Source organism: Pochonia chlamydosporia, chromosome 3 (genome assembly GCF_001653235.2).
Source record: "Pochonia chlamydosporia 170 chromosome 3, whole genome shotgun sequence".
Taxonomy (NCBI): Eukaryota; Fungi; Ascomycota; class Sordariomycetes; order Hypocreales; family Clavicipitaceae; genus Pochonia; species Pochonia chlamydosporia.
In genome coordinates this window covers 4,171,366-4,199,228 of record NC_035792.1, presented here as the reverse complement: position 1 = coordinate 4,199,228, position 27,863 = coordinate 4,171,366, and the positions used below count along the sequence as shown (strand labels likewise).

The 27,863-nt window shown below is 50.3% G+C and overlaps 6 protein-coding genes and 1 non-coding gene across 7 annotated transcripts; 3 read left to right on the top strand and 4 right to left on the bottom strand.

The window, feature by feature from the left end:
• Positions 1 to 3: 3 nt before the first annotated feature.
• VFPPC_13762 (hypothetical protein) lies at positions 4 to 1,170 on the top strand (the record flags this gene model as incomplete). Its single annotated transcript, XM_018291534.1, has 1 exon — positions 4 to 1,170. The coding sequence occupies one exon, from the start codon at positions 4 to 6 to the stop codon at positions 1,168 to 1,170; it is 1,167 nt and encodes a 388-aa protein (XP_018145804.1).
• Positions 1,171 to 1,460: 290 nt separating this feature from the next.
• On the bottom strand, positions 1,461 to 2,210 carry VFPPC_13761 (hypothetical protein; the record flags this gene model as incomplete). The annotated part of the gene is made up of 1 exon (XM_018291533.1): positions 1,461 to 2,210. One exon carries the CDS (start codon positions 2,208 to 2,210, stop codon positions 1,461 to 1,463), a length of 750 nt encoding a protein of 249 aa, XP_018145803.1.
• A 1,757-nt stretch (positions 2,211 to 3,967) lies between these two features.
• On the top strand, positions 3,968 to 7,461 carry VFPPC_05105 (hypothetical protein; the record flags this gene model as incomplete). Its single annotated transcript, XM_018284349.1, has 4 exons — positions 3,968 to 4,480; positions 4,552 to 4,670; positions 4,736 to 5,644; positions 5,703 to 7,461. The coding sequence occupies 4 exons, from the start codon at positions 3,968 to 3,970 to the stop codon at positions 7,459 to 7,461; spliced, it is 3,300 nt and encodes a 1,099-aa protein (XP_018145802.1).
• A 530-nt stretch (positions 7,462 to 7,991) lies between these two features.
• On the bottom strand, positions 7,992 to 8,063 carry VFPPC_17268. Its single transcript has one exon. It is a non-coding gene; the product is annotated as a tRNA-Thr (tRNA).
• A 1,040-nt stretch (positions 8,064 to 9,103) lies between these two features.
• On the bottom strand, positions 9,104 to 12,921 carry VFPPC_05104 (rho-type GTPase-activating protein; the record flags this gene model as incomplete). The annotated part of the gene is made up of 6 exons (XM_022428435.1): positions 9,104 to 9,250; positions 9,302 to 9,435; positions 9,497 to 11,242; positions 11,316 to 12,530; positions 12,703 to 12,733; positions 12,844 to 12,921. The coding sequence occupies 6 exons, from the start codon at positions 12,919 to 12,921 to the stop codon at positions 9,104 to 9,106; spliced, it is 3,351 nt and encodes a 1,116-aa protein (XP_022284517.1).
• Positions 12,922 to 22,595: 9,674 nt separating this feature from the next.
• VFPPC_05103 (rRNA processing domain-containing protein) lies at positions 22,596 to 23,254 on the bottom strand (the record flags this gene model as incomplete). The annotated part of the gene is made up of 2 exons (XM_018284347.1): positions 22,596 to 23,074; positions 23,140 to 23,254. The coding sequence occupies 2 exons, from the start codon at positions 23,252 to 23,254 to the stop codon at positions 22,596 to 22,598; spliced, it is 594 nt and encodes a 197-aa protein (XP_018145800.1).
• A 1,821-nt stretch (positions 23,255 to 25,075) lies between these two features.
• On the top strand, positions 25,076 to 27,498 carry VFPPC_05101 (succinate dehydrogenase; the record flags this gene model as incomplete). Its single annotated transcript, XM_018284345.1, has 2 exons — positions 25,076 to 25,342; positions 25,414 to 27,498. The coding sequence occupies 2 exons, from the start codon at positions 25,076 to 25,078 to the stop codon at positions 27,496 to 27,498; spliced, it is 2,352 nt and encodes a 783-aa protein (XP_018145798.1).
• Positions 27,499 to 27,863: the final 365 nt, after the last annotated feature.

Genomic DNA, 27,863 nt, shown 5'->3' with positions numbered 1-27,863 from the left:
AAGATGCCCGTCGTGAACCATGTTGTGCTCGCTTCGGGCGCGGTAGTCGCCGTCTCGGTAGCTGTCGCAGCAGCTATGGCCATGTATGAGAACCCAGAACTGCGACGATATGCAGATGACATTCGACGCCGCATCGCCGTGGCTCTCCACTCGTTGGGTGATGGTATCAATCCGCCTAACCGGCCTCCTCGGTTCAACAGGCCGGAGGATGCGGAAGGTTTCTTGCAATCGAGTCGTGGTGCAGGTGCGGAACCGGGAGTTGATGCCGACGAGGAAACCCGTCGACGACAGCGAGAAGAATTACTTTATTGGAATTCCGTGCTAGAGCAGAAGAAGGAACAGGAATCGGCTAGGGATCAACCAGCTGGTTTGCCTGCTCCTGAGCCCTCTAGACCCCGTACCGGCACTCGCGGTACATCTTTCGACGACTTCCTTCGGCAGGATGAGAGTGCCGAACAAGGAGCATACGTCTTCAACACGGGTGCCGATATTCGAGATGGGGGCAGTGGTCTTCGCCATCGTGTGCCGGCCGCTGCACCGTTAGCTTCATCGTCGCTGTATACGAATCCGTTTGCTGATGAACACTACATTTCAAACGACGAAGTTGATCCTCTTTCTCGGACTTTTACCCTTCCCAGGAAGGAGGAGCACATGTCAGATATATACAGCGCAACAACCCGCGAGAACGACGACGTCCAGTCCCGCACCTTGGACGGCTCTCCGGCCCTCATCGAGCTGTCATCGTCCAATTTTGGCGCGCCACAAGATCAATTTTCATCGCCGCCGCCGCCGCCCACTCTCGAGCGACAGCTAGGCGAGAATGAATACATGTCTGCAGGCCAGGAAGATAGACAAGATGCATATGCTTCCATCCAAGCGTGGGCGCATGATTCTAGCCGGAATTTCTACTCACCGCTTCCAGAGACGCCCGTTGCGCCTGTGTCCGAGCCAGAGGTTGTGAGTGATGGGCAGTTGACGCCGACGGATTCGATCTCCATCATTGGATCCGGTGAGGATGTTGGCAATGATACCCGCGCAGGTAGACCGTTTGATGTAATGAGTGAGAGCGAGGGCATGTTAACGCCCGCGAGTTGGTCCGAGGTGGGAAGTGTTGTCAGCGAGACTGAGGGACATGCACACGTTGGTGCTAATACACCACTTCACGGATAACTTCTTTTGGTCCTTTTGAAATGTTGGCGTTTGGCGGACATATTATCGGCAATGGTGGCAAGGACTTTGACTCGCATGGCGTTTTTGTTTCTGGGAATTTCTGAAGACGGGAACGGATAATTTTCCCTTTTTGCAGGGCTTTGAGCGTCTTGCGCTCTTTCGTTTCTTCCATTTGCTAGTAGTACATTGGAAAAGAGTAAATACACAAGCTCTATTGCTATACAATGCGACTATATAACACAGCTATTCTATATGTAAATGCCAAACAGCATGACTCGATCCAACCAAAGCTACTGCTCTCCCGTGATGCTCGCGACGTATTCCTTGAACAGCTCATTGACAGTCCTTCCCGTCAACTCCAACCAAAACCTCTTCTCCTCGTACCTCTCAATCCTCAACTTCTCATTCAACCTTCTGATAAACCCCTCCCCAATCTTCTTCTCCAAATAGTCCAAAAAGTAAGCCGTATGCTGATATCCCGCATCCCACTTCTCAACGACCTCCTTCTTCCAATGCGGCGGCGCCAGATCGCAATTCAGCCTCACCCAGTCGGCAATACCCTCAATCAACCCGCCCGGACATGTGCCAAACGCATTCCACTGCAGACAGTGAACCAGCTCGTGGGTGACCACGCCGGTGATCTCCCGGCCGGTACGGTCCTTGGCCGTGTTGACGATGTGGTTGAGCGAGAAGTGAATCTCCTTGTGGTCGTCGTCGAGTTCTATGCCCGTTGCGTAGGCCACGCCCGGCATGTCACGTAGGATGAAGGTGACGGAGCGGGTGGGCGGCGGCGTGGTGGTCGGGTCGGAGGGGGAGTTGTACAGCAGGCGGAGGACGTTGCGGGCGGCGGTGATGATGGTTTGGGAGGCGTTGACGGTGGTAAAGACGAGGTTGGCGCCGGGGTGGGTGAGATCGCGGATCTCGAGTCGTAGTTTGGGGAGGGTGAATTCTTGGGATTTTGCGGTTGTGGGCTTGGGGATGGCGGGGGAGGTATTTGGGAATGGGGAGGGGAGAGGTGTTGTTTCGGGATGGGGAGGCATTTTGTTTGATATTGTGGGATGCTAAGGGCTGGTGTTTTGCGATGGTGGTTGAGATATCGTGTGTTGATGTGCGGCTGAGATGGTGTGAGATGGTTTGGTGCTTATATACACAATTTCATGTTTGGGGAGTTTGTGTGTGTTGGATCAGCTGGTATGTGAGTATGGATGGTTTATTCACGCTGACGGATCGGTTGACTTTGTTCTCTGATATGACTCTGGCAGCGTTGTAGTTGATGGAGATGCTACGGTATGTGCCTCTGTCGGCTGATGATATGGAGGCTTGGTGGGTTACGCAGGTTGACTGACTGTTGGGTGAAGGGCAGGCAGGAGAGAGGTGGCGCTAGTGAGAGGCGTTGAGAAAGATTGAGCGCCGTTGATAAATACTGGCGTAAATACTGGCGCAGATTGAAAGGGAAAGGTAATGGATGTATCGATGAAACGAACGACTAATTCGAAAACCTACCTAGGTAGGTACACTGATGGGGTGGTTTAAAGAATAGACCGTTTGCGAGGAACTGTGAATGTGAATGTTTTTGGGCGTAGGTATTAGGGATGCTGATGCTCTCACAGCTCTCTCGGGAATTGGCGCAAACTGATGATGGCAAATTAATGTCATGCACTCCAATATCTGTTGAACTGCTCTTCCAACCACCTGGAAGCAGTGTGTCAACGTCGGAGAGCACGATATTTCTTGGTAGTTACTCGATGCGCAATGAGGCGCGTCAATTGAAGTTGGCAGACGCGCCGAGCCCCGCACCAACTCAAGAAGAGGTCCAATTTTGAACTGCTTGATGCTGTGAGCACGAGGACGACGACGAACCAGACAGCTTCCCCTCTCCGCCGATCCATCGATAGCCGCATCCACTCCCGTTTTGTATGGAGCATTGACGGTGCTGCACTGCACCTTCCTCGCCCAGGCAACCCACTGGCTGCATGTGCCTCCGCCAACTGCCCAACGAGCGCCGCCCAAACAAATCAGACCAGACATAAACATAACAAGCACAACAGCAACATCGACAACATCGACATCATCAGCGACGCCCGGCCCCTCTGCTCACCTCCGAGGTGCTTCTGCTCATCAACCCATTGTTACACTGCTTGCGACAGAATCAGCAGTACGGAACCGACGTGGACGGCGAACGAAATACCCCCCTGGCCGTTGGCTCTGGCACAATCTCACCAAATGCCATCGCCCTTGCGAAGACATCAACGTTCGCGGTTCCCACGACTCTGACATTTGGCAAAACGGTCTTCAACGCCTTGACGGTTGCCGTGTTCCCCTATTCAGCGTACGTCTTTGCATTTTCTCCATCGTTTCTCCAATACTCGGCGCCCCTTGTTCTTCTTGTTCCAGCGGCATATTTAAATTGGCTGCTCCTATCTGGGCTGGTCACTTTAATTTACCTGTTGCCCCTCTTTCGCCCGATCTTTACCAAATGTCTCAGTCACCCTGTCTCTGTCCCCGGTGCAACATTGGCAAAGCACCGAAAGTGTTGCTCACTGGCCCGGAATGACCTCACCTTGTCCCCGAAATCAATTCAACGGTCATCCCACCCTCGTTCACCTCACATCGCACAGCTCGCGTCATTTCTCAGAGGTCATCCTCTGCTGCTGTGCCTTCGCGCAACGCTCTGCCATCAATGTGACGACGTCTGGAGGCACAACCCTTTTCGTCCAAATTCTAACGAGCTACTCTTCTACAGACCAGCTTCCGTTTACGATTCCTCAGCTCGTGACCCTGACATTAGGTGCCTCCCATGGCCGAAAAGCTCACGGATGCGCAGGTCGCAGATCTGCTGACCATCCTACGAAGCGACTCTTCTCTCGACGCCAAGGTCCAGTTCGTTACCGTCATTAAGTCTGGCATCAAACAACACAACGTTCCCGAGAGCTGCCTTCCCCAGCTGTTTGACGGTCTGCGCACCGCATCGTCCGCCCAGCATGCCGCTCTCGTCAACGCTGGCTTCACTGCCCTCAATCACCTCCTGACCCGGTTGTCGCGCCAGGACCCCAAGCTCCTCGCTCGTGAGGCTGCCCGCACCTTGCCGCTGATCATTGAGAAGTTGGGCGACCAAAAGGACAAATACCGGAGTCTAGCGGCCCAGTCACTGAATACGCTTTATGCCGCCGCACCTGCTGATGCCGAGCGCTTTGTGCGCAACTCGGCGCTGGGAGGCAAGAATCCAAGAGCAAAGGAGGGCGGCATGCAATGGCTTTTGCAGGTGAATAATGAGCTCCTTACAAATCCATTACCCCTATTGGAGCTGGCTGTCCGGTGTTGTAAAAAGTCTGGTTTTGTCAATATCATCCGTGAACTAACGCCCTCTGCTTGTGCTTGTAGACACACCAGGAACACGGGCTACCATTTCGAGGCTATGTCCCTTTGCTTATGGAATTGCTCGAAGACGCCGATGGCATGGTTCGAGACACTGCCAAGTCCACCGTGATTGAACTTTTCAAGTGAGCCCCTAATTCATCGTCATGACCCTCCGGTCCTAGTCCCCTTGGCTAATCCCTTAAATTAGAACCGCCCCAAACACGGCGAAATCTGATCTCAAGCGACAACTCAAGAATTTCAAAGTTCGTCCCGCTATTGAACAAGCCATTGTGAAAGCACTGGCTCCCACAGGCGGTCGCCCAGAAACCCCTGCCGACCCTGCTCCATCCCAACCATCACAACCGAGCCGGTCAAACCTGGCTGCTAGCGTTTCGTCTCTTGCAAGCGAACGACCCATCACTCCCATGCCAGACGCTGCTGAAGCGGTCGACCCGCAGTATGTTAATACCAATCGCGAGCTCGACGACATATTCAAGGACATGGCCTGGTTCTTCGAGGGCAAGGAGACAGAACAGAACTGGATGAAGCGCGAACAATCCGTCAACACTTTGAGAAGGCTCAATGCCGGTAATGCGGCTACCGATTTCCAGGACGCCTTTGTGAGCGGATTACGGACCATGCTGGACGGCATTATCAAGACCATAACTTCACTGCGCACGAGTTTGTCCAAAGAAGGGTGCGGACTTATCCAGGAGATCGCCATCTCGTTAGGTCCAGCCATGGACCCCATGGTGGAATTGCTCATGCAGACGCTCGTCAAACTCTCTGCGGGTACAAAGAAGATCAGCTCACAGATGGCCAATGTGACAGTCGATACCATCATTAGTCGCGTCTCTTACAACCAACGATTAATGCAGCACATCTGGGGTGCGAGCCAAGACAAGAACATTCAACCTCGAACGTATGCAACGGGCTGGCTGAAGACTGTACTGAAGAGGGAGGCTGGTCATAAGAGCCATATTGAGCACACAGGTGGTGTGGATCTAATGGAAAAGTGTCTTCGCAAAGGTCTGGGAGATGCCAATCCTGGTGTGCGAGAAAAAACGAGATCTGCTTTCTGGGCCTTCTGGGGTGTATTCCCCGCCCGGGCTGATGCGTATGCTGTCATTCCTTCTTCATCAATTGCCGTAGCAGGTAGCTAACATATTTCCTAGCATTATGGCGGACCTCGACTCTACGGCTCAGAAGCTACTGAACAAGGACCCCAACAACCCCAACTCTCCTAAGAAGATAGACGCACCGGCTCGGCCCGGTCTTGGGTTATCTAGGAGTACCATGACTTCCAGCAAGCCAAGCCTCCGAGAGGCTATGATGGCGCAGAAAAAGGCTCTGGCTGCCAAGAATCTTCCAGCAAGACCCGGCTCGGCCATGGCTCACATCTCTTCACCTGTCCGAACAACGTCGAATGCCTCAACTCACTCTACAACGTCCACCAAGTCTACCGCAACGAGGACTCGCCCCGAATCGACCCTGTCCGTCAACGCCGGAGGCATGTCGGTGGCTCCCATGCGGCCAACACGCCGTCGACCAGAATTGGCTGCCCGTCCAGCAACTGCTGGCCCGTACTCGGTTCGCGACCGACCAGGCCTGGAAGCTGACAGCCCCGAGAGTATCAAGTCCAAGCATGTCACTCCCAAGGCGCCCAAGGCTGTAACACCCAAGAAGACGCTGCCAAAGACTCGCCCTGGTCACTCTTCTCATGCCAGCGAATCTAGCATCCCGTCCCCGACCTTCCCATCCGCTCACAAACGCATCGCTTCGCCGCGTACTAGCCCTGTAACGCTGAAGCACGCTCAGACATCGCCTTCCGCAGGTAATCGGGCCGTCGCAGCCCACAACGAGGATGACTCGATACCAGTACCAAATTTTGCCAGCCTGCACGTCTCTGCTCCCGAGCAACTGGCGAAGCTCCAGGCCTCTCCGGAAATAGCGAGAGCTTCACCCGTAGCGGCAACAACCCAGGCCAGCAACCTGGAACCTCAGGCGGAGACACCATCTCGTACACTCAAGGTTTATGAAGACCCGTTTACTGATAATGTCCCGTCTGCTACGAAGCCGACTTTCAACGTTCCAGTTTTGGAGGACAAACCCGTGAATGAGGACGCAGGCAGCCTGCCCAAGGCAAATGGGCAGTCACCAATGCCAGATCAGCTGGATTCTCCAGAGAAGACTCGACAAAATTCTAGACTGCTGGACAGTGGAATTACAAAGATCAAAAACAAGAACCTCGAAGTCCATGGCTTCCGCAAACTCCAGTCTCTTATCCGCGACAGTAAGACAATATTCACGGACGAGAAGTTTGAGGCCCTGCTACTGGGCCTCTTCCAGTATCTCGAGGACCCGCTCCCTGGCATTCCCACCGAAAAGGTGCAAGATGTTAAGGCTCAAATATTATCGACAATCAAACTACTTCTTAAGAAGGAGAGAGATAACTTCCAACCGCATGTCTCCAAGGGGCTAGAGTCACTGCTTGAGACTCGCGGGGCGTATGACACTCGCGCTCATGTAGTCAGTGGACTGGAACTATTGGCTGACGAACTTGTCGCTATCGGAGACGGTTCTGAAATTGTCGTTGTTCTCTCCAAGCGACTCCAAGCCTGCACGGATACTACGATCGAGGGGTGCCGAACCCTAAGCATGGGTCTCCACGTGCTGAAAGAGATGCTCGACATGCGCGCCGACTTTGTCCCTACAGACAGCGAACTCATGCAGTTAACCGGCCTATCGAGTCGCTGCCTCGAGTCGGCAGACTCCGGAGTTCGCATGGACGCTGTCAAATTCTGCGTTTCACTGCACGATCGAGTTGGCGATGCTGGGTTTTGGGACGCATTCAAGGATGTGAAGGAGGACCCAAAGAGTCTTATCACGTATTATATTGTTAAGAAGCAGCGAGAGCAAGGCGTTTTTGCTTGAGGCATATTGTCAGTAAATATGTATTATTAATTAAAACGGCTTTTTTTCGGCGTTTTGGGAAGATGGTGGTTGGGCGTACGTGTTGGTACTATTTACTCTGGTAGTTGATCAATACCATTCTGCTTATTAAAGAGTAGTCTGCTCAAATTGCCTTAATCAGTATCTGATTATGATACCGGAATTGTACGGCAATACTGTATCAAGTTTGATCAGGGACGCGGCCCAAGATTCAGGAGTCTATTCCTATGTTATACTGTATCCCGCAAAGAGCCTGTACCAGACCAACGCACCATGTTGTGTACCACTAACAGCATCACACCTCATGGACATCAATCATGACCGAATGACATGATCTATAACTGCAAAAATAAAACCCACCAACTCAATACCTGCAAAGCAGCAGTGAGAGCACAATGGCGCACCGACCACAAAGCTCCATGGATAGCCGTCTGACCACGCCAACTCACCATGTGGGATTCCATAGACACACACAAGATGTGACTGTCAAAAAGACCAAAAAATATATCAAATGCCCCGTACTGGAATCGAACCAGTGATCTTGTCATTACTAGTGACACGCTTTACCACTGAGCCAACGGGGCTATACTTGATATGGTAATTGATGGGACTGAAGCCGGCTATGAACTTGATGGAAACTTGACGGAAACCTGTGACGGCACGAGATGAAAGTAGCATTTACTATGGGTGCTTACAAAGAGTGTAGATGTTATGTAGTAGCATGGAAGTAACAGTCTTCCCATACGGTCCGCCAATTTACCATTATTGCTCATGAAGAGACGCAGGAACATACTACTCACATAGGCTGGAGGCAAATACATGCTCTGTTCGAATGGTGTCTTGACCGGTCTGGCTATATGTATATATGGATATTGAGAACAAAATACTGTCAACTTTCTATCTCTCGTCATGATCTGTACCGCCCAACCTGGTGCAAACCCTCGTACACCCATTCTTCCCAGAAAGAAACTTGGGACCGCGACAAGAAAACACGCCATTGTCTTCCGCCGACCAGCGGAAGGAAATTTTATCTCGAGATCCATGCGTAGCAGAATTGAAGTGGCAACGTAACCCCGTAAAACCAAACAAGGAACGCGAGTTCAGGAGCAAAGCCGCCGAATGGAAATCAAACAAACGTGCCAAAATAAGAAGAAGGCAGGATACACCCACACTGAATGAAGATAAACATCGTCAATGCCAGACAAGGGTAATGATGCTGGACCGCAATAATTGTAACCGTGTGGCCACAGTGTAGTCAACGTAGTATTGCGTGACGCGGTGACAGCACGACAGCAGGTATGGGTACTGGTTGCTCCCAAAATCTGAAGTCGCATCATGAAAAAGGGTGGTAAATTTTGGTCTTTGTCAAAACACTGTCATTCCGCGTTGAGGCATCTCTCCAACACCCGATGTGGAAAAAGACTGTTGTGACAGCAAGAAAAAGGGATATCATAAAATAGGACAAAACGATCAAACGCCAAGAGGAATCCGCTCGCATTTGATGATGAACCAGAAGATGCTTTGTGAATAATGGGTGGGGGAATCAAACGCAGTGCTGAAAGGAAAGCGAGCAGACAGTTGAGTCCTCCATCGTCAAAAGGGTTGGTTTGGCAAACGAGCTCCATCATGAGTCGTCAAAGATTCTGTTTATGTTCTCAATAACAAATTGAACCGCAATGTTCTTGGCGTGCATGTCCGTCATCTCGCGCTCAATGCTGAGGTCTCGCATAATAGTCGGCGCAAACACCACAGCCAAGTTCTTTGGCGACATCTACAGTCTGTTAGGTTTGATTCACTTGATTTCAAGAACTAATCCACGTACCAGATTCTCGGGTTCACGTTGAGCAACACGGTGAAGGTGGAACATGAGGAATTCCAAGCAGTCGCCGTGTCTCTCAGGCATTGAGGCAAACGTCTTTCTAAGATGGTTACATCTTTCTGCCTCGTCGGCAATTGCTGTACAATGCTTAGTTAGCATCACTTACCGTTTGGGAAAGGGTACGGATGGGCGACTTACCATTAGACTCCAACACTCGTTCATAAACGTCAAAGGTCAGCAGTGGAACTGGCAGTTTTCGGAAATATTGCTTCAAGACGCTTGTGACAGCAGTAATGTCCAAGTCTGGGTCTGAAATGTCAAAGTTTTCATTCTTGTCGAAGCCGTCCTTGATCATATTGACCTGGGAATTACCACCAGTCTTGCGGTAGATGCCTTCTTGGTCCATGCCGCGAAGCTCGACTTCTTCAATGCAACGAGTGACCACGGCAGGAATCTGGCGTCGTTCGTACTCGGTTCGCTCCACTAGATCAGATCCAAAGAGTGTAGACGCAGGCTCAGCCGCCGCCACAGCCATCATGGCGTTCGCCGAGACAGATTTAGGCATGGCGTTCTTCTTGCCAAAGAACCCAAATCCTTGCCTGCCAGGGTCCATCTGTTGCCTATTCTGACCGTTGAGCCCGCCGGGTGCCGCAGCTTCTACCTGGGCAACTGTCATGTTGTATGGTAGCCCAATGTTGTCTCCAGCCAGTCCCTGATGTTGCATTCTCTCGCGGTCATTTTGCTGGAACGCAACCACAGCCCTGTTCACACCTTTGGCGACATTCTGCGCCATCGTCTTCGAACCCTTCTTCCAGTTGAATTTCTTGACCTGGCCCTTTCTGACTTGCACGACTGTCGGACCACTCTCGACAATTGGCTCTTCGTCACCGACCAAGGTGGCTCCTGTGTGCAAGCTTGCAGCATCCAGATTGATCGACGACCCAGCGCCAGACTTGCCAGGCCCATAGATGCCCAGTCCATTCGGTGACTTGAGGTCTCCAATTTGTGACTTGAACCGTTCTTGGATCTGATGTGTCAGGTCGTTGTTCATGTCTGCCAGCTGAGCATTCTTGGATGATAATTGTTCAAACTCCATGAGAGCCCGGTCTCTGTCTGCCATCGCCTGGTTCTTCTCCTCGACCAACTGGTCTCGTTCTTCATGAAGCTTCTCGATTGCTTCTGACATGGCTTCTTTAACGGCGTCCAACTTGTTGACAAAGTCCTTGATGGCCGAATCCTCCAGCTCCTGTGGGTCGACTGGCGTCTTCGTCTCTTTGGCGCGCTCGACGTAGCCGGCGAGCACTTCCAGCTGACGAATCATAATCTCAGTCTGCGTGTCAAGCACAGATACAGTCTTTCGTTTCTCGACCAGCTTCTTGTTGAGAGTCTTGAGATCCTTCTCGGTGTTGAACTGTCTCTCAAGCTCAGCCACACGCTGTTCCGAATTTCTAAGCTGTCGTTTCAGTATGGCAGCATCTTCCGGAGAGGCTAGAGACACAGGGCTGCTGATATCGTGCGACATGCCGGGATGCTCATCACCAATAGGGGACTTAGGCCATCTAGGCGATGCAGTAGCTCTCGTTGTTTCGCTGATACTTCGGGTATGACTGATTCTCGCGGGATTAGGGTGGCTGGATTCCACGCTGCCAGTACGACCATGGCGTACTACGTTGGAGACTCGTCGCAGAATAGACGAAGAACCTTCATCGGTACCTAGGATTCTAGCCATATCTTCGTCCATACTGAAGTCCCCTCCGCTACTCCACCGTGGCAGCTTTGGAGAGACCTTTGGTTCACCAGCATCCTTGGCGTTCGTTGACCCCTTTTTGGGCGTATGAACTGGACCAGTGGGCGGTGGTGGAGGTGCCGCTCGAGGTTGTGTATAAGAGTCGCTCAAGTTGTTCTGCTCGGACTGAGCAGACCGAGAACCAGGTTGTCCATTTGCTGTGAAGGGGCACAATGTTAGCAAACCTGAAACCAGCAGTGACGACATTGCAAAGACAAAAACAATACATACCACTTCGACCCGCTGACGTGGGCACTTCCTTTCGTGTGATAGCCTTATTGGCCTCTGAACGACCACCGCCTCTCGTGCCATCGGTATCCTCGGATGTACGAGATTCATTCGCCTTCCGGGCCTCAGACAAGTTTGAATGCCGTTCCTTTCTCACAACACCGTTGGAGGCTCTTCCAGAAGCGTTGTCCTGGGGAACTGAAGAATGCGAGCTGTTGCTGCGAGTCGACAAACCTTTCTTCGTTGCTGGAGCGTCCTGAAGCTTAAACTCGTCGCCGGATACCGAGGCTTTCCGTTGATCCTGTTCCGGAGACCTGGTAAACTTGCCGGACTTGAGACGAGCCACATCGAGATCTGAAGAAGGCTGTCGACCCTTGTCTTGGAATGCGATGTGAGGGGTAGATGACTGCGAGTCGTCTTTCTTATCGGATCCTGGTCCTTTAGAGCCACTAAAGTAGTCTCTGTCTTTCCGTCTGGTGGCATCAGTCGTGTTGTCCGACGTGGATCTTGGTGTACTGCTGGGAGCAGGGCTGGGATCCAGAGCTACAGGAATAAAGAAGCTTTCAGGTCCCTCACCAGATCCGGAGTCTGGGCTTTGATATATTGTTGAGTTGCGATTCTTCTTGTATGTAGTAGCCGGGAGGCTTAGCCCTTCGGTTTTACTAGCGGAATCAGATCGTTCGGGAGAACGGGCTGGTCTTGAGCTGCCACGCGAAGACGATTCGTTGTGTCGATGTGTAGCACGAGGGCGCGGCGACAGTTCAGTAGGAGTATCGGAATCGGGATCGACTCGGTCGTTGGAAAAGGCATTTGGAGGGATGGCATTTGGTGGAAGAGCGGGAAGTGACTTTTCGGTTATCATGGGAGAGTTTTCCTTGTCTCGGGATTTCGCTGCGGATGCCGCTTTGGTTTTCTTCCTCCGTCTGGCCATGAGAGTTTCATGGCATCCCATGCAGAATATGCCTTGTGAAGTCCTTGCATATCTTAGGTTTTCAATCTTCCGCTTGCAGTTGCGGCATCGAAAGCATGTGGCGCAAAATGCCTGGTCTCCCGTTAAGATAGCAAGATCCTCAATCTTGTTACCGCAGGCGCTACAACTGTAGGTACAGTTGTTGCAGATGAGTGAACCATCGCCTAGCAGTAGTAGGTTGGCGTCCGAGTCCAGCAAAGTGCCACAGGTATTACAGCGGAAGCAATCCAGATGCCATCGGTTTCCAGCTATTAGTTGGGTCGCCGTTAGCAATGTCTTATTCATAGTCTTGCAGGTATTTGATACAAGATATGGAAAAGCAAGAGACCGGGACAGCGCGGGAAGCAACGAAACAGCTCAGCCAACGTTGACCAGAAACTCGCGCGAATGGCTTTGGTTTGTATTGTGTCGCAGACATACCTAACTCGAATGCTTTGCCTTCTTCAAGTATCTAAATAAGAGAGGCGCCTCTTTGTCAGTACGGAAATGCAGAAATGGTATGGCCGGTATGAGGACAATGGGAGGGGGGCCATGGAGGCATCACAGCACAAGGGTACATACCTCTCCGCAGCCCTTGCAAGGGAATACATCGTCATTGTCCATGGGACTGTCGAGATATTCGTCCACTATGGCAGCCATGTTGATGGATGCGGCACAATCGGGTAATCCACGCCAATGTATTGCGATATATTCGAGGGGAAGGCAGATCGGCAAGGCAGACGATGGCTCGGCGGAACAGGTTCGTGGCAGCGATTATAAATGCTCGGGTGTCATGGACGACACTGTGAAATTCGTCGACAGACCGACCAGTCGCTGCCAATGGGATGGGGAAAACCAGCAGTCAGCGGTGATGGTGAAGGACGAAGAACGACAAGTCCAAGAGCCACCGTCGTCGAAGAGAGGAGCAGAAGAAGAAACTGTCTGGTCGCTGATGATTGTGCAAGGGTTCAACGCCGCCAAAAGTCTTCGATACCAGTTGGCCTTGCGCAAGCACAGGGGGGGGTGGGAGGTTGAGAGGGCAGCCAACCTCGAACGGAGAGTGTGGCGTTGCCAGGGGTTCAAAGTTCAATGTTGGATCAAATTGAATGCTTGAAGGTCAGTCAAGTCAAGTCAAGTCAAAGAAAAGGGTCAAGTGCATGCTGTGTGGTGGAGGGCGAACATTGAAGGGGGGGAGGGTCCATGTCCGCCTGGGATGGGTTATGGGTTCGACTTGTCTGGGTATGGGCAGTCAAGTCAGTGAGGTGAGGAGTTCTAGTCTCGTCCAGTCAATCTGGTCAAGTCAAGTTAAGTCGTCTGGTCTGGTCTGGTCTTCCTGGTCTCAACTGGTCTGAAGCACCAGACCAGACATCTGCAAGTACTGGGTACAGCTGCAGGTGCAGGTACAGGCGACAGGTATAGGTACATGCATCCACTTGACATATTGGCCAAGTGTCTGGTCGTACCTTCCTGTGCCACAACTTATGAACTCGACAAGCCATACGCCGCCCCTTGGCGCAATGAGGCCAAAGAACGTCAACGTAGAAGTCGGCCACATTCAAGACTTAATACGTCCTGTTATTTTGCAGTGCCCGTGAGCAGAATAGTTGGTCGTGGGGTCCTTCACATGCGGTGGACGGTGCACGGTATGAAACAGTGTTGAGCTTGTATTGTAGACTGCAGCAGAGGTGGAACAGAACAGCCACCTGCAAAGGGCGCATTCGAGAGCCGAAGCATGGTCCAGTTCAGTCTGGTCCTGTCCAAACATGTCTGTATGTAAGTACTTTGTACTTGTGGCCTGGTGGCATCGCGTCGCGCAGCAGAAGCCAGAGTGCCAGCTCACTCACTCAATCAACTTTAGAACACAAGCATTTCACGCTCCAAACAAGTCTGGTGTCAAGTCTGGTGGCCTGACAAATCTGCTGACAATCTTACTCGCTTGACCAGAGCTTATTGACAGTAACCTATACGGAGAATACCTAGGTATGATATCAGGGACGGCATTGTATGTGCGTCAAGCACAAAATCAGTGTCATTTCCTGCTTGTCGACCCGTGTGTTGACCAAGGTGATTGATCATCTGTGTGGTCACTACGTACCAGACCGCACACAGCACAGCCATCCACAGATTCAAAACATATTGTATTGGCATATTCACGGCTGACGCCGTTGATAACTTGGAATTTGACGAGAAATCGTGCCATGATGGATGAGGTGCAGTCCAATACATACACGACCACAACTTTGCAACCTGGCTTGTCCAGTCCGGTTCAATAGGCATCTTCACGGCATCAACAAAACATCCAAAGACCCTCTGGCTGTTGCGCAGTAGTCAAGTGTGGGCTGGTGGGTGTGCAAGGGCAGATCGACCTGCTCAAGGTGGTCCATGAACCGTGCCTGGTCTTGTGCCTGACCCGACCTGCAGATACCATCCATCCATCCATCCATCCATCCCTGGATGCCAGGCGCCCTGGCTTGCTATCCCGTCCTTCAGTGTGAAGCAATAAACCTGATTGGGGGGCCTTGAGATATTACGTTGTCTCCTTGGCGGGCAAAGCTGAGCCCAGGCAGACGGACCCTGGACAGCAGCAGTTTTGTTTCCGTATTATTGATATTGATGCTGCACTGCTGACCAGAGTCGAGTCAATCGAGTCAATCGAGTCGAATCTCGGAATGTTGAGCAAGGCAAGACATTGCCTTTGTTCTTTCTAATTCTCAGCCCACCATCCCGCCTGTCAGTGCATGATGTTGGGCTCCAGCACTGCGACAGCTTGCAAATACTATTGCGGAGTGCACCGGACGCATTGCATGGATGGCACACCTTCATGTGGCGTCCGCGCTCTCTCGACGTGTTCATCTTGTCCGTTTTTTTTTCTTTCGACCTGTTCCGCTCAAGTGAATCACGGCTTTGGGGCAGGGATGAAGCGAAATAGATTTGCGTCTATTACACTGTAACCGAGTACTGAGAACGAAAAACACAGCATTATCATTCTTCGCAACAGAGGAAGTGCTGGAATCCCTTGCCTACCGTTTGATGCACTCCTCCCAACCCTTGCCTTCCTTGGCGGCTTTCCCTCAAACTCCTTGAAGATTTCGCGTCGAGTTGGAATGCTGAGGTCACGAAAAGGGCAATGTCCCCTGTTTGCTCTGTGCCCTTTCTGATTGACTAGCAACTCAGGCTCGGCGCAGACACTGCACCAGACTACACTGCTTTGTTCTTAGTTGCTTATGTGACAATGATTGGTAGGGGAATAAAACCTAACCAGCCGCGAATGAGCAATAAGAAATGCCGGGCCTCAAAGTGTGGATAAACCTCGAAACATGGAAACCGGGCCGGGGAAGGCCATGTGCGCTATTTCGAGGTGAATTTTGCGGAGCACGTTCCTTTCGCACCGGGCACCTTGGTGTTATTTTCACAGCATTGGATAGAGCCCTAATCTGATGGCGAGGGTGATCACTACCACTCGGTGCGCCGACGAGACCGTGCAATGAGAAATGCTGCTCAACCAACGCAGCCCAGGTATTAGGTACACCAAGTTGACAGAGCCCACAACTCCGTAGCCACAAGAGTCGATGGTGCTGCCCGTGAGTCCTGCCCTCGCGCCAAAAGGTGGAATGAAGTGGCGTGGCTGCGGATGTGGATAATAAAGGGGTTCTGTTTCCTTTCACCACTGGCCATGGGAACCAACAAGCCGGGTTCGTGACACCTCTTGACAGCCAGATGGGTGACCTTGCGGGCGTTGAACTTGTCATCGAGAGTGGGGTGATGCTATGGTGGGCGCCAGATTGGAGAAAAGATGGTCACGAATCCTGGGTAGCTCGATTGACCTTGTTTCGAGAAACCGCTCACGATGAGTATTCGAACGGCTGGGGCCAACACAACACAGTACCCCAGACTTGTCGAGTAGCTATTAATAATTGCGACATGGCTGATGAGTCGGCATAGTGCGGTCCTCGACATACCTAGGTAGATAGGAATTGAGAAGCCAAGCGCTGACGAAGAAGAGGCTCACTACCAACATTGAAGCTTGACATAGACAGCAAGAGCCAAAGCAGAAGGGCGTTACTCATGTAACAGCCCTTTTGCCCGTGGTACAGGGAAGACGGGTCAAATGACAACGTATTCAGCTCGCCCTGCGCCAGCGGAAGCAAATCTGGTCGATTCAAGGACTCCAAATGTCCAACTCGAGGATGTATGGGGTAGCTTCGACTTACCTGGTTTCGTTTTGACAGGAACCAGGCATTGGGGATCTTGCAGACACCAACAGGCTGCGCATCTGTGGTTCTTCGTTCTTCCACAACATACATGCCTAGGTAGGTACCTACCAATACAAGCATGCGAGACCGCAGCTCCCCGGATCAACACTTGCCTGTCCCAAGTTGGAGAATGAAATGGTTTCTGGCATTGCGAGGAAGTTTCATCAGTGGCGTACCTTCCCAAAGTGCCATCCAACTGGCATGGACGATGAAAATGACCCTGTTGAGGAGGCATGTGTCTGACTAAGCGCATGAACCAAGAGTTTCCAAAGTGTTTCCTTTCCACGTACTCCGCACTTCAACTTGTCGAGTGACAGTCGAAAGTAATAAGTTGCAGGTCGAGAACCGTGAAAATGGTGTCCTGCCCCGTCATCTTGGTCCACTAATTGCTTTAGAGTCGTTCAAGGACATAGGGCATTACGAGCGCGAGCTGAAATCACGGCTTCAAACGACTTCACATGATCAGACGACAAATGAAAATTGGTGAACCCCAAATAGCACTACGATACCAGAGCAAAACATGCACCGTTCGCCAGGCATTACCCGGAAAGTCGTTGAACCATGCAGAAAGCTCAATGGCGCACCAGCAACTATCTGGGGACCTGTTGTTGGGTTGAATACCCTGGTACCCTTGAGATGCAAGCCGCCAGCAGCCGGAAGAGGATGGTGGTGCTAAGCCAGGGGTTGAACAGCCATCGAGCGGGTCTGAGGGGGACCAGACATCAAGACGGCCAGCATCTCCCGCAGCAAACAAAGACCAGGACCCACGGGGAGTATTGCTCGGGGTGCTGTCATTTTTTGCTCGGGGTGCTAGGCCCCACCTGTGCCCCGATTTTTCTCTCAAAGAGGCCCACTGCCACACCCCACAGTACATTTTAGGTATAAATGTCTGGCAGCTTTACTTAACACCAAAAATCTTAAAGCACACATCACAGAAATTTTTTGATAGGACCCGGCCGTTATTACCCTCTTTCTCCTTCCCTCCCTCCCTTCCTTCCTTCCTTAATTCTGCCTTCTTCAACACCACAAGCAACATCACGATGGATAATAACGGCAGCCCAATTCCGTTAAATCCACCCATAAATCCACCACCTAATTTGCCCTTGTCGCCAGGTTATAGCAGCTTTAATAAACTATTCCAAGCTGTACAAGCATTTAGCCGCTAAAATAGCGTTAGCTTTAGAAAATGCTCTATTAATTTAGACAATATCAACGGAATAAGGCAGCCTTGCTTAGGCTATCTTAATTGCAACCGTGGTGGCAAAAGAGAGCCCCAGGGAGCTTAGATTTAAAAGACTCGCACTCGGAAAACCAATTGCAACTACCGTCTTAAAGTAACATCCGCTAATATTTCCGGTCATTAGGAATAGTACTATTAGGAGCAAGGCGTTTATGATTACAATAAATCAACTAATGCCTCAGGGCATCGCTTGCATCGCGCGTTTTCCAATAAGCAGAAATCATAAATATTGCAGCTTTTAAAGCATTAGGCACTTCCTGCCCAGAGCATCAGTAAGATTATCCAAGCAAGTAGCAAAGAACACCTTTTTTTTCGGCCAAAGGACATCTATAATTAACAATAAAGAGCTCGCAAGCAGGAATTAGGTGGCCTTACCTCTACCTAATAGTTCGTCAAAGTCCTTAAGGAAAAGAGCCTCCCTCACAGGATAAAGTATAACAAAAATAACCGGGTTATAAGCGCCATTTAGACCTATCTGTCTTGCATTGCAAAATAGCAAGGTTTTTCGGAATTTATCGCGATAGATAATACATATAAGACTAACCGTTAGGAACTCTATCTATTAGACATAGTAACCGTCACTAATCATAAAATAACGGCAAATATTGCCTTTGGTATTTCAAGCAGCAAAAAGGAAGAGGGATATCACTAGATGCTAGCGTTATTAGATGAGATTCGCCGTAAGCTCTAAATTCCTGCCCCTAAGGTTATCATCACAGACTTCAAAAAAGCATTAAAAAATGCCCTAGATGTTATTTAGCTAATAACATAACAGCAGATTTGTATATGGCACATCCAGGCAAATATTAGGGCAAATTTCCAGAAGAAGTAGAATCACAACAATAGTAACGCTATTAAAGCTAATAATAATAGTGTTGCCTTTGACAATAGCCTAGAGGGAGCTTTTAAAGCATTTAAATTGCTTTAATCCGCTAGTACTACTAAGGATTTCTAGTATATCTAGACCCAGATAATTAACACATATATTTTACAGCAACCAGCAATCTTATATTATCTAGAAGAGACCTATCTTAAGGTTAAGTAGCAGTAGGCTTCCTGCTTTACAAGGCATTATCACAACTTTAGGGAAGAATTAAACAGTATTTCTAAGTTATCTTACAGCACTCTTAAGCGCCAGCTAAATATAGGGACGGGCAATTTCTATCCGTTAATAAATTTAATTAACTAGATGCTTGTTAATTAAGAGCGAAATTATCTTGTAAAGGTAGCTAACAAAGGCATCCACTATTAATATTTAATTAACAATAGAGACTAGTTAGGTGTATTACCCTCATAAATTTCCTATTAAGCTATTAACCTCTTAATTAGTTAAAATAAGCTAGTTTAAGCACATAAACTTAAGCAGCAGGAGCTATAACCTTATATAGGCTATTTTACTAAGCAATTTAGTCTCCCTTGTGCTTATTATATTTTGCAGAAGAAAGCCGCCGCTAAGTTACTGGAAAGACACAAAATTACAAAGCGCTAGTAGCTATAGACACCACCAGTAAGTTAACAATCTCTTTTACCGCATTCTATTATAGATTTTATAACTAATAATAACTAACAGGATAAACAGCAGCTATATCTTTGCATCCAAGACCCTACCCCAGTCCTAACTCGCTATCGCTAGGCAGCAATAAATAAAGCCAACTCTTAACACCAAAAAACACGTCAAAATAGTAGTTAACAGCCAAGTTAAATGTCTTAAAGAACCCTCCTATAGCCTCTAGCACTAAGCATTTAAAGGGAATTAACGCAAGACAAGCAAGATATTGCTGTAGCAACACAACAACAGCAGAGACTCCAAGCGCAGTTAATGCCCCAATTAAATTACGCTGTGATAAGCAGCTAAATAGAAACAACAGATAGACAGGTTATAGGGCAAGCAGCAGCTTCCCTATCACAGGATATAGAGGAATTTATCCCCCAAACGCAGCTGCTACCGTCGCAATGGTGGGAGGTGCGTTAGGCCCCTTCCTATGACCCTGAGCAGCCAAAACGGCAGCGGAAGAATTAACAGGCCAGGAAGTATACACTTTAAAGGAAAATAGCAGAAATTGCGTTTTTAAGCGAATTAAGGCTTGGGAGGGCTGCAGCCGTTAAGAAATTTATGTATCTTATTAACCACTTTTTCGATTAATTAAGGCTATTGAGTTGCCATGCATTTATACCTAAAATGTACTGTGGGGTGTAGGAATGTGGCCGCTAGCCCGAATTTGGTCGGTGGTGGGGCCCAAAAGCACACGGAGCAGAAATGACAGCACCCCGAGCAATACTCCCCACGGGAATGTTAATTGTCGACTGCAACATCGGCTTGCTCCACTTGAGTTGTGTTTCATGTTCCTGGGCCCGCAAAGACGAAACACAGAGGGACAACTTGCCCTTGCTGGCCTCCTTCTTGCTTGCACGATAGAGCATGGCATGGGTCAAAGCAGGAGCCAGCCAGCTACTCACTTGTTGTTGACCTTTTTGTATCGTCACAAGCTCGGGTAAACTTGTTGCTTTCGCAGATGCTTTCGGCTGGCTCGCCAACCCAAACTGCCTCATACCATGGCCTGTTATGGGTTTTGACTGATACAATCACACCATCAGTTGTCAGGCTGCCATCCTGGATAACAAAAGTGAGGCGGGGCCGTTGATCTTGTGTTTTTTGGGCCTTCGCTTCATAATTATTGGTCGACTATTTGTATGAATAGTCCGGTCCAGCAAAACGAAGGGCATGGAGAATCATTCCGTGACAATACTCTCAAGTTTTCTGATTGGTTTTGGAGGCTCTGTCGTGTTATGGCAAGTGTGACCACCCCCAAGTAACTATACCCGGCGAGGTGTTGGTGTAACACAACTCAAGTCGCAAAATGATATTAGCAGCTGTTTCGAATCAGCCCAAGTTTGTTCAACCGAGCTGGCGTACTCTCTACATACGCGAAGCCACAAAACATGTTGAAAACAGGACCTCTGTGCATTTTGCACAAGAGATCGTCGTGGCACTCCCTATTCAATCGAGATGGTCGCTGTTGGTGACGGATTCAAATGCCAGGGGAAGCGAGAACTTGGCGGTTGGCCACGCCTCTAGATGCGTAAGGGCCTTCTCACGATTAGCGAAGCATGTTTTGATACATACATCGGTTGACAACAAAGACAAGACGCAGATCTGGTCAGCCAACCCGTGGCTTGCGGGATCCCACGCCTTATCCGCTGTAGCGGTTTCGCAAAACGTCCGACGGTATCCATTTTATTCCCCCAGCACGGATCGATTGTTTGTGAAGCAATTAGGCAACTTTGTCCTCCACAATTTGTGTTCCACGACCTTGTTTAGCTGAACTGTGGTTCAGGGTCACATGCTCAATTCCCGGATCGCGGACTATTGAGCCTCGGACTGGAATTGCTTGAGCACAGCTGTTGCATATACGAACAAGGATGGCCACTACGCCTGTAGTGTTCAACGACGGACAGCCAGAGACACAAGGTTCGGCAAAAACACATGGAAATGGTTTCATTGACCAAGCTACGTTATGTACTCACGTCCCGGTCCTGGATTACTACACGAACGGACGTGGTTACTCTCATCTGGTGGTAGAAGGCGTGTAACTAATGAACTTCGGACGCTTTGCTTATTTTGGCTTTCATTATTGCAGCTTCAACATAACAACATGCACGGACATGCGCCGTTCATGTCGGTCCAGGCCGTTCTCTCCACTACCCACAGACGTTGAAGCGAGTTCAGCTTCCCAGAGTTCTTCTTCTTGGTGGAAGATCTTAGCCAGCAGGGAACAAGGGTCGCATGTAACGCTTCGGATGGCGATCATATCAAGATGTATCAAGGTACTGTATCCTTGACAGGCATTCCCAAACGCGAGATAATTTACTTGGACAATTTGTCAACAAGACTCAATCCCTCCCAGTCAGTTCTATATCGAGGCCATACTGATTTGAAACTTTTGGTTCAACGAATAACCAGGGGAAGGTTCGGTTGTGATCCCCGATCTGCCCAATCTAAATTATCCACAGCTTGGCATCGGGAGCTGTGGGATCGTATTGCTGCAGCCAAAAGTTTCAGGTACGATTGATTATTGGAGAAGCCTCGGAGGCACATGTTCAGACTTTCGTTTCCAGACAATAGATCCATGGGAGTGAAGGCTTGATCGTGATGCATGCTTCCTCTGCTCTCGTTTGAACGTGGCCAGGGTCATAGACGGCACTACTTGATGATTGTAAAACAAAAGCTTTGAACAAATCTGTTAGATGTATTTTCTTTCTACTGCCAGAATTGTACGACCATCACTAGTGTGCGATACTTTAGATGGCGCTCTAGTATTAGATTTGGTCAACGACTCCAGGGTAGCCCGCAATTTTGGAAGTAATAGTAACGCAGGTTAAGACTTGATGTAAGCCAATCGGATTAGCTAGAGCATATTATATTATTTTCCAAGGATGAAAAATACTTTCAAATACTTTACCAGAGTCAGAAATCTATAGCAAAGCCCGGCACAGAAGTGGACTCTTGTCCATGCTAGGTCCGCTTGAGTCTGTAGTTTCATTGCGGATAGATGTCCAGTCAACGAGCCTCAGATCTGAGAATTTGCACCATACAAGGTACGAAAAGTCAACAGAAGAAGGACGGCATTGTAGACTATGCCCAGCCTAATCACATAATTAGGGGGGCAACCCAATTCAAGACACCCTCGACACACACCCTGCAGTTCTTTCGATATCAAATCGATGTATTGACAATGTAAATTAACAAATGGCTGACATAACAAATCATGCTGATAGAATCTAGTATTTCGCAACTCCGGCCACAAAACCGCAATGCACAAACCCATCTCACAACCAATCCCTCACTTCTCCATCATCCTCTTCACCTTATCCAGCAATATGGTACTCTCCCTCCCCAGCTTCTTCTTCCCATCCCTCCCCACCGTCTTAGCCATAGCCTTCTTAAACCGCTCCCGCTCCGCAATCTTCCTCTCTCTCTCCTCCCTCCTCCGCTGAAACTCCTGAGCCCTCTCGTCAGATTCCTTCTTCCGCTCCTCCGCCTTCCTGAGCTGCTTGTCATAGTACCCGGGGCGCCTGGTACGTCGCCTCATCCCATCGCTCGCAGGATCAGCAGATGCCTCCGCGCCTGCCTGTGCCATCTCTTCATCCTTGAGCATGAGTTCCCGCGTGGGGTGCATTTTCTCCTGTGTTTCATCCTCCGCGGCAGCCTCGTCATGTGAGTTTTCTGCATCGTTGTGCTCTTGCTGCTCGCGGGCTTTTATTTTGGCATATTCTTTTTTGACTTTGGCTTTTTGGATGAGATCTTTCTTGATTTTGGTTACTGTTATGAAGGGTTAGTCTGAGATTACTGGGGTGGTGTGTTGATAGATTTTTGTGAGGTGATACCTTTTCGTCGCCAGGGCCCGTCAGGTAAGTTATCTGGTCCGACTCTGAAGCCACGCTTGGCCTTTTTGGCTTCTGCTCCGGATTCTTCTGTGTCATGAGGCCGTTTGGGAGCCATGATTTGGCGGGTTTTACAGATATGGGATGGCCTTGTGTATGTGAATGGTCGGGTATGATGATTTTGCTGGTCACCGCTCACTGAGTGTAGAGTTTGCAGTTGGATTGGGATCTTGTGGTTGGCTGGCGGGGGCGATACAAGTGGAGACACGGGACTCATTTTGAACTTGACATGGAATGACAGACCAGACCCGCATTGGAGCAGCATTTTATGCAGGCACTTATACAGGGCTCAAGTGTTCTGTGCAATGGCATAAGCATGTCACTGATTCAGGATATTTTATTGCGACGATGGCGACATGGATCATGTTGATTTGGTGATGGCGTGGTATCGGCGACATGTGTAGGGAATCACGGGAGCAGAGGCCCTGGGATTTTTGTTTTGTTTTGCACAGAAATAGACAGCTGCATGAGGATGCATGCGGCAACAGGGACGGGATAAGTGTCTGGTCGAAGGAGCCGTGAGGAGTAATAGGGTCAATCAGTCAGTGCCGTTCATGTGAGTTGTTTGGGTGCCAACGCAGGAAGCTGTCTGGTGGATTGTGGGAGTTGTTTGGCTTCGCATGTTGACGTGGCTAGCTTGGGTTGTTTAGGAAGAGCCAAACTCTATTCTACGAGAAAGAGCCAACTTTTTCGAGCACATTTTTGAACTGGGTGTGTATGGTATGTAAATGCTGTTTTTGAATGGGTTCTCATTGATGTGATGGATGAAGAGGCTAACCAGCCACGGCGGGAGGCGGTGACGTGAAGGCTTTCGAGGCAGCTTGTCACTGACAACTCTGTCTCCGTATGGAGTGCTCTGCAGATGTCTGGCACCCTGACTGGTCAACTTCACTCTGGTAGACCTGCGCCTGAGGCCCACGAAGGCCAATCCAGCCAGGCTACTGATAGCCACTGAGGGGATGATGCGAACCACTAACCGGCGCTATCTGGGTCCCATTTGCGGCGCCTAAACGCGCTGTGGCAGCTGGACCCATTGCCAGCGCCGTGAAGTGTCTGGTTCGGGAGGTTGGCGCTCCAGACCAGTTGACGCTGAACCGCTCACTGGCCGGCTCTGGTGCATTCAATGTTGAGGGCAGTCCCTTGTGATGCAGGTGGGGCTTTTGAGCTGCTCCAGTTCCAAACTCCGTTAGCCTACGAGTCCATAACCGCCACCAAGTGCTTTAATCGACCGCATGACGATGCTGCCCCATCTCGACCCGACTTCCAGCGTCCAGCAGACCAACACTTGGACATCTTTTTCGACATGTATTTCCGACTCAGTTAGCCAGACCCCATTTATATTCCTGGCCGCTTTCCCGGCCATTTTCGCCTGTCCCACCGCTCTCGGGGACTGACCATGATTCACCACTTATCGTCACCTTCTGACCACCCGTCAACCCGACCCTGTTCATAAGCACGCCCATTCATAACTACAGCCTGTTCCTTTCGCAGCCTGCTGTTCGATTGGAAAATTTTTTTTGTTTGCTTTTTATTCACCTGCCGTCTTCGGAACCCGCCGCCAAAACTTACATCAGACTGCTTTTTTTCGTTGGCTCGTGTGCCCTTGCTTGTTCCATCGAGCCAAGCCCGTGCCCATCGAACAGGAACCCTGCGACCTCCGGTGGTGGACTGACTGACTGACTGACTACTCGGATGGTGGCCGCCAACTTGCTGCCATAATTAGCTGTCGTGCAAATCTGCTCTTTCTCAAACACCAAATTTTCTAGCGACGTCGGAATGCAAGTCGTCGATTTATAGCCCAAACGCTCGTTTTGTCTCGCCAAATATTGGAGAACCACAGCCCAATTCTGAGCTGTGGTTCCTCCACCTTGAATTCAACATGCCCATCTTCCAGGACGACCTCGAACCCGACCACCACCGTCGTTCTGGCCAGCCGAGCCGACCCCAGCTGGCCCCTACGTCTCCCGTCTTGAGACGACTCTCCGAAGAGAGCTTACCTACGGAGCTGTGCGAAGGGCCCGTCCCTGACAACCTCAGACGACCTACGACGCCGAGGATAGATGACGAGGCCGCCATTTCATGCCGAGCGGAGCTGATTGAGAGGCTCAAGAGGGGAGAGAGTCCGACTTGGATCCCCAACCGTCATGTAAGTTATTTTGTTTGAATGCCTGGCCCTTCACTATTGTGGCCTAGGTCTGACTCGTATCCGTGCTTCAGCTTGAATCCATCTTCCAGAGGCGTGATAGCCCTACCAGTCTCCGTTCTTCGCCCGAGTCGCCGAGATTGCTGCCTCCAGTGCAAATTACACCCGAAAAACCAGAAAATGACACGCAAAATGCTGCGCAGGACAGACTTCAAGACGGGTTGAGCATTGAAAGACCAAGGTCGGCCCTGCATAGCGGAGATTTCACACACGATCAGGCGGAACAGGACCGACGGTCGAGTAATCGAGCCCGGGAGCGAGTTGGAAGTCAGCTGGCATCAGAAACGTCATGGATTGCAACGTCGCCGCCCCGAGATTTCACTCCGTTCAACTTTGAAAGGCGGATTCCGTTCCAGAGCGACAGTGGCGGCTTTAGATCTGTCACTGCGTCACCTCTGTCGTCGTCCCTGTCGTCAAGCTTCGCCTATCATCCGCCGACAAGCCCTCTTGTGCAGTCTGAGAGCAACGACGAGCTGGACTTCTCTATGGCCCCCGGTAGCCTCGATGTGCCTCCCCGAGAGCTGAACCGAAGACTATCCGCGCTCAACTCGATTACTTCGTCACCATTTGCCTCACCCTCTCCACGACCGTCCATGGGGAGCTCTAGGTTGTCATTTGGAAGACGTGATGGTTCTTTGCCTTGGCAGGCCCACCAGCCACGGAGGTCCTTGACTTCTACCCCGACTTTCGCTCTACATGGAACGTCTCCTCAGACGCCCGCCTTGTTCCGTGCTAGGCGCCCCTCATTTGGATCAGATTCCTCACCAATTCAACATGCATCCATGGTGGGCTCCTACGAAGAGAGTATTTTACGGGGACGAATGTCTACAACACCATCCAAACCATTTGATTTCTTGGCTCAAATTGGAGTTCTCGGCAAGGGGAAATGCAAGTCTAGACTTCGATGTCCACCGCATGTGACTCTTCCGTTTGCTGCCGTGTACTACAGCTACAGCAACACAGCACATGGCCGATCTCGCTCCGACGATGGTCCAAGTCCTTACGTCGGGCAAATCGATCTGGAGAACGGGTTGCCAAATTCGGAGGAAGAGTCAAGATCCAAGAGAAAAGCCCATGGCCGGTACATGGATCGACAAACGACACACAATCCCGGCGACGTCATGATGCCTGACTCTGAGCCCGAAAATGACTGTATGAGAATGTCCAGGCCAAAGCGTCGCATGGGATCCCCCAAGGCTCCTCCTGGCGGGAGCTATCGAATCCCGGAAACAGGTCAGATACAAATCATCATAAAAAACCAAAACAAGACTGCTGTCAAGCTGTTCTTGGTGCCATATGACCTCACAGGCATGGAACCTGGCACCAAGACTTTTATCAGGCAGCGCAGCTACTCTGCCGGACCCATCATAGACCACGCTCCCAATCCGAGTGAAACGGATGCGCAGAGTCGGCCCATGCTCAGATATCTTGTTCATTTGCATATTTGCTGCCCTTCCAAGGGCCGTTTTTATTTGTACAAAAGTATTCGCGTTGTATTTGCCAATAGGGTACCTGAAGGGAAAGAAAAGCTCCGCAACGACACGACATGGCCGGAACCTAGGTTTACAGCATACAAACCCATCAGGGTCATGCACCCACCGCTTAACATGACGTCTGGTCCAGGTGCCACGCTAGCAGCAGACAAAGCCTTCCGAAGACGAAGTCTAGGGATAACATTTGGCGGAGCCTCGTCTCGAGCATTTGACATGGTCGACGGCCTGGATTCTACCGGCGGCGGAAACACCCTTCCCATTGAACCGATTCCCTTCCGACTACCTTCTCGAGATCGAGGAGATAGCGACATCAGCAACTCAACAAGCAATCCAGCGGCTGGACTCCGCTCACCAGACTCGTCGCAAGCTAGCCGCCCATCTACCAAGGACTCAGCAAGGATGGGCCCCTGGGCTGGTGGCCCCGACGATACTAGCTCGCAGTACGAGAAACTTAATAGAGGAGATTTCGGCTATGGCGGCCTCGCATTCGGTAGCTTCTCCGGCAACGGGTTCCCTGGTGGAACTGAAGGTTTACTGTCACAGCGACTGCGTTCGCTGGGTGTGAACCGGCCGCAGCCGCCGGAATCGGCTGAGGACCTAGCTTGATGGATGTTTGGATGTCGTCGAATTTGTATATAATCACACGAGTACGTATTACAAAGGTGGCTATTCCATCTTGACAAGCAAATAATTTCTGGGCAACACTTGTATTTGGTATAGACTGGTCTAGCGGAGTTTTGTTTCTTCGATTTCATTTCATTCCCGTGGGAAAAAAGGCGGCAAAGTACTCTTTGGAATACTTACCTTGTCCTTGGGTAGGATAGGCGACCCGTGGCATAATAGGATATCTAGGTACATACGTAAACACGAGTTTATATCAATGACCAAGTCGCCATGTGAACCGTACTTATCACCTAGACACCAATAGGGGTAAATGCAGTAGGGGTCAAACCTATTTAAACAGAGGAAAG